The 10,738-nt window shown below is 41.6% G+C and overlaps 1 protein-coding gene across 1 annotated transcript in view; it reads right to left on the bottom strand.

The window, feature by feature from the left end:
• NEU1 (neuraminidase 1) overlaps positions 1-10,738 on the bottom strand; it is a 34,996-nt gene that overhangs the window by 2,612 nt on the left and 21,646 nt on the right. The window contains exons 3-4 of the mRNA XM_042452356.1: positions 6,202-6,464; positions 2,457-2,642 (exon numbers count right to left, since the gene is read on the bottom strand). Of these exons, the coding sequence (XP_042308290.1) occupies positions 2,457-2,642; positions 6,202-6,464 (449 nt within the window). The remainder of the gene's footprint in view (positions 1-2,456; positions 2,643-6,201; positions 6,465-10,738) is intronic.

Genomic DNA, 10,738 nt, shown 5'->3' with positions numbered 1-10,738 from the left:
AAAATCTGGGGAAAATACAAGCAGGCAAAAGAAAAGAAAAGAAAAAATCTTGGCTAATCCTAGTTGATACATACCGAAATACAGGCCTCAGAGAGTAGGATCCCAGGACCAAAAGAATAAACACCATAAGAAAATAGCAAGCTATAAAGCATAGAAGAAAGGAGGAAACTTGCCAACTCTGATCCCTTTTATACCTCAAAGCCCATATGCAACCCTGGGTAATTCCCAATTGCTGTCTGCCTAACCACCAGCTTCTCATGCTTTCTAGAAGCCACAGGTTTCCAGAAGAACAAGTAAATCATTAAGGCACAATTAATGAGGTTTCTGCTTTTGCCTTGAACCAATTACATAACACACAGGTGGCCTTAGGAGACTGTGTATCCCCAAGAAGTTCAACATATAGAAGCTGCTCGAACACGGAAGAAGAAAAAATGGATTTCTTCAGAAACAAGAATATATAACCATGTTGTATTTATTCATTTCTTGGATATTCCACCTCCCTGCCAACAAAGAGCTCAAGGCAGCTATCAATAATAAAATATAGAATTATATAAAGCATTAAATAAAATATACAATACTGAGATACAAACCTATTAATAAAAATCAAACAATTTAAAAAAATCAAGAAAGATAGAATCATCATCAGCAAAGCACTTAAATCTTCTTCCACAACAGAACAGCTCCTTCCACAACAGTGCATGCCTGAATAAAAAAGTCTATGCAAGCTAGTAGACGGACAATAGAGAGGGGGTGAACTCAGCTTCCTTCAGCAGGGAGTTCCAGAACATGAAGCCTGGCATTCTCAAAAGATACTCAAGATCCCCTCCTCCAAATTTCAGGTTATCTCTAGCAATTTTATTTAAAGAGAAAAAATGGAGGGGGAGGGGAACAGATGAACTACTATAGGCCATGTTCTACCCACCTGCTCAGGTAAGCCTGACCTCTGTCTTTGGACCAAAGGAAAAAACATAGAAAGCTACCTTACCTCAAATCAAACTCTTTCTATCCATCCCAATATTGCTTACTTACTGTCAACACCTGTCAGATATTACGCAGATCTTTCCTATCAGATGTTATCTGATCTTTTTAACCAGACTGAAAATGTCAAGGATTGAATGTGGGCTAGGATTGCCAGGTTGGATCTGGGATGGAGCTCCTGTAACTTTAATAATTAACAAATCTTAGAGCAGGATGAGATACAGTTGGCCCTTCCCTTACATGGGAATCTGTTCCAGACCCACCCACCCCTGCATAAAGGAAACACTGCGTATGCTTGAGCCCCATTGCAAACAATGGGGCTCATGTATACGGCGTGGTGTGTACACTATGGGTGCGCAAGCCATTGCTGCTTCTGGCACACAGCTTCAGCATAAGCTGAAAGCCATGTATAGCGCACCCACATATGATGTGGGCATGCTGTACTCTAAAATTCCGTTGAGCAGAACAAAGATGCCTCTCCTCCCTTACCTTTCAAACGTGAACTTTTAGCCACAACTGTTTCCTCCCAACATGACAATTCCCTTGTGTCTAGTGACAAAAACAGAGCTAGGCACTCCTCCCTCCTCCAATGAGGCAACAGCCATGTTGGGAGTGGACGGCTGCAGTTGAAAGTTGTTTTTGGAAAGTGAGAGAGGACACGTATCTTTAGCTTGGTGGAATTTTACAGTATCTCATGCTGCTCCAAGATTTGTTGAGTTTCTTGTTCATCAGGAAGTGCAATCATTGTTTAGACTGGGCACAGCTCCAACCCTTTAGCTTCCTAGTCCATGCTGCACAACTGCTGGTGTTGTGGATGGGCTACCTGCCTCTGTCATCCCTGTAGTTCAGCAAGAGCAAGCTGGTAGAGCTGTTCATTCTGCCAGTTTCTGCACACTGAATTTAATGAGACTTACTTTGGAGTAAATTGGCCAGGACCATGTTCCTTGATTATTATTTTTTAAATCCTTGTTTAGAATCGTAACGGCTAGAAATCAATTTTTAAATTTGCTGAAAGAAAACTCAGGTTCTAAGAAATCTTATAGGAAGCCGAAGCCTTCCAGTCATGAAAAAGTACCCAAAATGACTCACAATGTTTTGCTGCCTAAAGCAAAGTGCCAGATGGCACCTCTCTAATTTTACATGCACAAGCCAAGCAGACTGGAAGCTGAATCTTATTTCAATGCTGATGTGAAGACATTTTCTTCTATGCTTTTCTTCTACAATTTTTTCTACAGGGAAAATGCAATGGGTGGGCACAGACTCGTATATAAAGCTCTACCCATGCTTTACCCCCCTAACATTTGTTGTTTAAGGTCGATGTATCCCTTTATCTCACAGCTGGGCCAGCCCAACAGAAGGGGTAATGAAGTGCTCTGCTCTTAGTACTTCTACTCATACACATATTTATGTATAATTATCCTTACAGGTGCTTTCTGTTTCTAATTTAACTAATTGTGCACCTTCACAATCACACCTACCTGGCATTCATCAGGATTAAAATCACTGGGAAGCTTTGCCTGGCCATAAGGGATCCCATGCAGGGGTTGCTGCCCATATCGCCATGTCAAGCCGTGGTCATCACTGAGGAGGCAGGAGATCCCATCCCATGTTAATGTCCCATGGCCACAGACAATCAAACGCCCCTTCTTCGGCTCATAACGTTTCTGAAAGCCAGAGGTGATGAGGAAGAAATGAGACTGACATCGTATGACTCACAGTGCTGTTTTATTCCTTCTCTCCTTTCCCCTCACAGAAATGTCTCTTTTCCTGTAAAAATCCACTTGTAGGAATACTCCCTTTCAGAATAGCCCCTGCTCTCTGTTCACCTAACAGCCTCCTCCTAATCTCTTTGCCTTATGTGATGAAGTGAAGAACATGGCCTTTTCAGGTTGACTCTCCCTTACCCAGAATTTCAAAATCCAAAATGCTAAAAACAAAACAAAAACCTTTTTCGTGTGTGGTTGAGATAATTACTTCTTTGCTTTCTGCTGGTACAATTTACACAAACTTTGTTTCATGCACAAAATTATTAAAATATTGTGAAATAGGTACTTGGTACCCCCACCCCCATGGATATCAAAATATGTGGATGCTCAAGTCCCATTAAATACAATGGCACTATGAAATGGTGTCCCTTATATAAAATGGTGAAATCAAGTTTTGCTTTTTGGAATTTATCTATTTTTAAAATATTTTCAAGCCATGGATGCTTGAATCCATGGATACAGAATCTGTGTATACTGAGGGCTGGCTGTATAAAATTACCTTCAGGCTATGTGTATAAGGTACAGTGGTCCCTTCTCTTACGCGGGGGATCCATTCCAGACCCCTCCGCGTAAAAGAAATTTCGTGTATGCTTGATCCCCATTAGAAGCAATAGAGTTCATGCTCACGGCAGCATGTGTGCACCATAGGTGTGTCTGCCATTATTTCTACTGGCGCACATGGCTTTCAGCGTATGCTGTATATATGAAATGTAAATGAATTTTGTATATAATTTCATATATACAGTGATCCCAAGGTGAACCTATCACAGGATTTTCTGAGGCTGTGAGTGTACATGAATTTTGTGTTTAGACTTTGGCCCCATCTCCAATATACATCATTATGTATGCATATACATGTATTCCAAAATCCACCCCCCCCATCAAAAACCCTGATCCAAAGCACTTCTGATACGCACATGAGCCAAAGCACTTCTGATAAGGGAGACTCAATCTGTACCTGCCCCAATTGGATCACTAGCTAATTAAATGCTTTTATATCTTTCCTCCATGGATCTGAAGGTGACATAGGCCCGATACAGAGGAGCACATTTTGGCGATATTACAGCTCGATAGGGCTGGGCGTCCAGACGTGCCCAGCCGTAGTGACGTCACAGGTGCGCACGCCCATCCACACAGTGGGAGCCACAGCTGCATACAAATGCCTGTCAGCAGAAGTGGTGTCATAGCCCTTATGATGACGAAAAAAAAGAGCCACCTAAAGCGGCTCCTTTTTGCGTGCGCATCTGTGCAGCCACATGTGGATGCTGCTGCACAGTTGTGCAGCAAAGAGGAGCAGCATTTCACCACCCATACATAGCCTTCCTCACTCCTTCCTCATAAAAACTCTGGAAGGCTGGTGACTATGGGAAAGTGACTGGGCAGCATAGCTGAATAGGGATTTGAACATAGGTCTCCACAGTTCTGTTTCAATCATTCCAAATACCACATCACACCACACTCTTTCCCTAGGAGCATCAGTTAGCTCCTAGCTCTGTTTAATTTTTTTAAAGTTCAAGACTTTTCTTTTGGGAAAAGATCTTAATGTTTAATTCACTGCAAAAGTAATTAATTTTTCTACACTCACAGCCTGAGAAAATCCTGTGATAGGTTCGCCTTGGGATCACCATAAATCAGAAATGACTTGAAGGCACACAATAATAATTTCTGGTGAACTGAAGTAGTGCAATATGTGTACGCATGTGTACATGTGTGTATGTGTCTTCAAGTCACATTATAGGTACCCTATGAACAGGGCTTTATAAGACCAAAATCCAGTTGTTGTTTTGTGTATGATGACTTATGGCTACCCCATGAATTTCAGAGGGTTATATTAGGTAAGGAATTTTCTGGTGGTTTTGCCAGTTCCTTCATCTAAAATACATTCTACATAGGATTGCCATAATTCTCTACTATAAACCGGGACAAAATGTAGGACAAAATTTAGACCAAAATGTAGGACAATTGTATGATAAAATTTAGCCCAAAATGTAGGACATTTAAGAAAAATTGAGGACCTTAAATGTCCTACATTTTGAGCTAAATTTTATCCTGCAATTGTCCTACGTCCTACATTTTGTCCCAGTTTATAGTAGAGAATTATGGTAACCTTAAGTCTACAGCATCTGCTATTCCCTGGTGATCTCCCACCTCAGTACTAACTAGGCTTGACACTATTTTCCAAGATCAGATGGGTTCTGGTGCCTTAAGAGTGTTTAGGTGTAGAAATCCACTTGTTAGTCCTAACTAAAGCAGACCACCTGAAATAATAGGAACTTGGCAAATCAACATTTGTTTAAGTTCCACTGCTTCAATGGGTCTACTCCAGTTGGGATTTCATTAGATTAGACCTAACTGCGTGATCCCATATTTGAGTTTTATGGCTGAACTTACCATATGTGATCAACATGAATGATATGCCAGCAGAATAGCCCAAATGTGATGGCAAAACATGCTGGTCAAGTTGTTCCACTACTAAAGATATGCTGGCAAAATTTTCCTTTTTTGTTAGTTGTTGGGGGAGCAGTTGTGCAGGATATTGATGATCTTCTCCAACTGCTGCCACCTCTGTGGCATCTGCACAATTACAGCAGTTTCATATTGCTTTAATTGCCATGACTCCATCTTATGGAACCCTGGGATGTGGAGTTTGCTGGGTTATTTAGAAAGCACCAAAGTATTCTGAGAAGAGGGAGGCAGTGTGGTGTAATGGTTTGTTGGACTATGACTCTGGAGACCAGGGTTCAATTCTTGCTTGGCACTGGGTGACCTTGGGCAAGTCACACTCTCTCAGCCTGAGGAAGGGAAGGGCAAACCTCCTCCTAATCAATCTTGCCAAGAAAACCCCAGGACACGGTCGCCTTAGGGTCGCCATAAGTCGGACAGTATATGAAAGCACAGAACACACACACATACAGAAAAAAGAGTACTCTTGTCTGCATGAGCCAAAAGGCCCATTTTAACCCTGTTCTGGTGACATCTTGCTCACATGACACATGGCCCAAACTCTTGATACTCATGAAAACATTCTGGATGGTGCTGGCAATGATATGAAGCCACACAACAACAACAACAACAATTTTCCTATGTTGTTTTACATCTCTATAACAAGAGGGCTAGAAAGCTGCTCTTTTAATAAATGACAGCTGAGATTGTCACAAAAGTAAGCATTGTTTCTATTACTATATCTTGTATTTTCCCTCCCGACACTCTCATAGAATTATGGCACATACTGTTGTTATTAACTGCCCTCAAGTTAGTCCTGACTCATGGGAACTCTATGGATGAGACATCTCCAAGCGGCCCCATTCTCTGCTGCTCTGCTTAAGTCTTGTAGGTTCATGTTTGTGACCTCCCTAATCGAGTCTAGCCATTTGGTGTGTGGTCTTCCTCTCTTTCTACAGTGAGTAAGAAAAACGGCCAAAGAAACTGCCTTTATGTCTGGTATGTGTGTGCTCACCTGGATGCCGTAGCCTGGACCAGGAGCAAACATGGTTGTGCCAATTTCTTTTGAGAGGTTCCGGGGGACACTCCATGTGACTCCATCATCACGACTGCGAATTATCATGGTGCTGGCTGTAGTGCATTGGTGGTAGTGAGCGCAGAGAGTATACACCAAGAACACAATGTCTTTTTCCCAATCCACCACCACAGCTCCAAGGTTGAGGCCATCTGCCAGGGAACCATCATCAACAATAAATGAAGTTGGACTCCAAGTAGCACCTTGGGAAATACACATGCAGGCAATGTTAGGCTTTATTAATGACATCCCTGCCTCATTTTTCCATTGTATAGAGAGGCACTCAAGATGGCTTCCAGCCAAAACAGACAGAAACAAGTCCAAAGTGATAAAATCCAGTCTATGATAGCTTCCCTAAGCTAATGCCCTTTCTATGGGTGCATCTATACTATAGAAATAATGCAGTTCAACACTACTTTAACTGCTGTGGTTCCATCCTACAAAGAGCTAGAATCTGGAGTTTGGTGAGGCACCAACACTCTTTGATAGAGAAGGCTAAAGACCTTGTAAAACTACAAATCCCAGGATCCCACAGGATGGAGCTAAAGCATTTAAAAGTGGTGTCAAAGGGCATTATTTCTACAGTGTAGATGCACCTTAAGTGTTGGACTGAACCGCCATCATCCCTAGCCAGAAAAAAAGCAAAATTGCTTGGGAGGAACCAGTCTAATTCATTGGCAACATGTCAGGGCCAGGGTAGGCCTCAATGTTATGAACTTTCTGCATAAGATCTCCCATGTGAAAAACTCCTACCCCCTCCAAAAAGCCTCCACTCCACTGCCGTTGCTGCTTTTTTTGTTCATCTGGGAAGCAAATAATCTTTTCAGAGAAGGATGGAGCAACATGTATGAATGTGATTGTTGTCACACTTCCAACATTTTCCTGTTGCTTCTGGGCCAGTAAGATCTTCAGAGTTTTAAATTGGACCTTGCCTATGAGCCTTTAACACTAGCATTGTGTCAGAAAGCATTAACACAGTGATGGGAAGGAACATGGGACCTGAATCTAGCATACTCCACAACTGGCCCAATTAATCCTGTTTTTTCAGCTGTTTTTAAAGTGTCCCAGTTTCAGTTGCTGCAAACAGGGTTCAAAATGCAAAAGTAGTTCATGCTCAATTAACTCAGCAAGGAGGAGAGGATAAAACAGAATCTTTCCTTTCCCAGTAGGCTAAGGCAAAAGCAAACTGCTGAAGCCTCTCCTCCTCACTAATAACTTTCACCATCTTGATTACATTCAGATGTTGCTTGGCCACACATGTCCGTTTTCATCTGTGAAACGTTGGGAGGATATTGCTCTAGATCAGTGGACCCCAAACTTTGGTCCTCCAGAAGTTTTGGACTTCACCTCTCAGTACTTCTGGCTGTGGGTCAAGCTGGCTTCTAGGAGTTGAATTACAAAACACCTGGAGGACCAAAGTTTGGGAACCGCTGCTCTAGATGTTTGGACTACAGCTCCCATTGACTATGCTGGCTCAAGCTGATGGGACCTGAAGTGCAGTAACAGTTGGACAGTTATATGTTCTCAACATCTGTACTGGAAAGTGGTAGTCATTATATCTCTGTGAGGTTCAAAACAGGGCCTGTCAATTTCTGCAGACAAAGCTACTGTGAAAAGCACAGAAGGAAGCCTGGGTTAACTTGTCCTTGTTAACTGGAAACCTCAGTGAGGAAGCATCATGAAAGCACTGGTTGTCTAGCAACAGACAAGGACCTTCTTGTTATTGCATCAAGAGTAATGGGAACAGAAGTAAAGTGACCATTCTGTGGCATTAAAAGGAGGGAAAACGGAGTCTTGTGGTACCTTGAAGACTAACAATTTATGTAGACACGAGTTGCTATTATTATTATTAACCTTTCTCCCAATATACAGTCCTCTCTCCGTTCTTGAGGCCTTCAGACTTACGTCCCTCACTTATGCACGAGGGATGAACGGAGGGGGAAAGAATGGGTCGCATTCCCACGGCCTGCCACCATAATTATATTAAAGGCAATGGGGTTTGAATATAAGTGAAACTCTGTTTTCGCGAGGGGGTCTGGAACGGATCTGTACTGCATATACTCACGTATAAGTCCAGAAATTTTAGTCAATAAATTGACCCAAAAAAACTGAGCTGACTTATCCATGGGTCAATGTAAGTACTGTACTTTAACTCTTATTTTAAAAAGGAACCATCTCCTAGTGAACGGCAAGAGCGTAATCCAGCCTTTAGGGTAAGCACAGTTATGTCTTCTGGGATTGTATAAATTCGTTGGCATTGTTTTCCTTTGCTTCATCTACTTTAGATTCTTTGTTATATACCCCTAAGTTCGACCCCCTTGTTGTCCACAGGTCATATCAAAATCCATAATTTTGGCCCGAAAACCTGCCCTCGACTTACACCTGAGGTCGACTTATTAATCACGTATTTATGGTAGATGGCAAATAGAAAATTTAAAACAGTACAATTTAAAAACAATACCAAAGCATTTAAAAAGTATTAATACAGTGGGGCCTCTTTAACTGCAGACTTGCCATTCATGGATTTCAGCATCCCCGGATGGCAAGCCCCCGTTTTCCCTAATGGTGGTGCGGCCATGTGCATTAGCTGCCACTAGGAATAATGGGAGCTGTCCCTAACGGCAGCGCAGCTGCATGCATGCACTGTCATTGGGGACAGCAGGACTTGAGATCCTGTGGATTTTGATATTTGCAGCGGGTCCGGAACAGATGCCCTGCGGACATCAAGGTCCCACTGTAGAAAGTTTAAAAAGTAATTAAACCATTTAAAAAATGAAAACAATTACAGTTGGCCTTCTGTATCCATAAATTCTTTATGCAGGGAATGAACCATCCACGGTTTGGAAATATTAAAAAAAAAAAAAAAACTTCCAAAAAGCAAAGCTTGATTTTGTCATTTTATATAAGACATGCCATTTTACTACGCCATTGTCTGTAATGGGACTTGAGCATCCACAGATTTTGGTATGCATGGAGGGTCCTGGAACCAAACTCCAACAGACACCAAAAGCTCATTGTATGCATTAAAATATTAAAATGTGAGCTTGCTAGATTACAACCCACTTCTTCAGATGCATTAATATGATACACAGGTTAAGTTTCCCTTATCCAAAATGTGCCACAAGATGAGTCCACACTACCTTTGCATAGAAACTGACTAAAACATACATTTCTTTTAAATTCCTTGGATGGCATAAAATGTAGTATAAAAACAGTGATTAGTATCACCCCCATGACTTTCTTTTGTCATTTTAAATTTCACCAGAAAGTCACAGCTTAAGGATTCAGCTTGGAGGGCTGATTCTGGAGGGCCCGTGATTCAAATTTGGGAAAAGTTAATTTTTTGGACTACAGCTCCATAAGCCTCCAGCTAACAGGGCAATAACACCATATAGTTATAGCAGTTTGATTCCACTTTAACCCTCATGGCTCCATCCTATGGAATTTGGAGATTAGTAGTCTATTGAGAAATAGAGTTTTCACTGCTATAGAGCATGAGTGTTGTAATTCAGGGGAACGGAGCAGAGCAGAGAATGCTAAGAACTACATCAAACTGCAGTCCTAAGAATTCTTTAAAATGAAGTCATAACAGTTAAAAGTGGCACCAAACTGCTATAATTTGCATACATACTCCAAGAGGCTTGTGCTGTATAATATTGGCTTTTTGTTTCTCTGGTTAATGTGGCTTTCAGTTTACATGGTGTTTTTTTAACATTTGCATGGGCTATGTAATACATTTGTTTGTTTACTAAATCCCATCTGAGGTGGAGGTTTTTAAACAGAGGCTGGATGGTCCTCTGTCGGGAGTGGTTTGACTGTGTATTCCTGCCTGGCAGGGAGTTGGACTGGATGGCCCTTGTGGTCTCTTCCAACTCTGTGATTCTATATGGTAGCATTTGTGACTATCTTCCTTGTTGTTGTGTGCCTTTAAGTTGTTTCTGACTTATGGAAATCTTGAGTTTTCTGGGACTGAGAGAGTGTGACTTGCCCAAGGTCATCCAGTGGTTTTCCATGGCTGAGCAGGAAACCGAAACCTGGTCTCAAGAGTAGTAGTCAACATTCAAACCACTTCACCATGCTGGGTCTTCCTTGTTACTAGAGTATAATCCACAGGTAGGTCCTGCAGAATTCATAAGAGTTCTGAGTTTCCTGCACTGAGTATGCAGTTAGACTAGAGTAGTGTTTCTATTAATGGTCAGCTCCCAGGATCTCTGATCATTGGACTGGAGACTATGGCATCTGGGACCAGGTCCCAAACATCTGGAAGGTCAAAAGATGTTACCATGATTTTTATCTTTATTTAATTCTTAATTTATCCCTTTTTATCCCAATATAATCTTATCATCAGAAGCCAGTCCTTTTTAAATTTATCTATAGAACCATATCTAATCAGTTGAGTCAATTTGTCATCTTCTATAAGGTCATACATTTTCCATAACCTGTCTGTAATATCTGGTGTATCCTCTTCTTTTCATAT

The sequence above is a fragment of the Sceloporus undulatus genome, chromosome 2 (assembly GCF_019175285.1).
Source record: "Sceloporus undulatus isolate JIND9_A2432 ecotype Alabama chromosome 2, SceUnd_v1.1, whole genome shotgun sequence".
Classification (NCBI taxonomy): Eukaryota; Metazoa; Chordata; class Lepidosauria; order Squamata; family Phrynosomatidae; genus Sceloporus; species Sceloporus undulatus.
The sequence above is the reverse complement of the archived record's forward strand: the minus strand, read 5'-3'. Positions and strand labels throughout refer to the sequence as shown.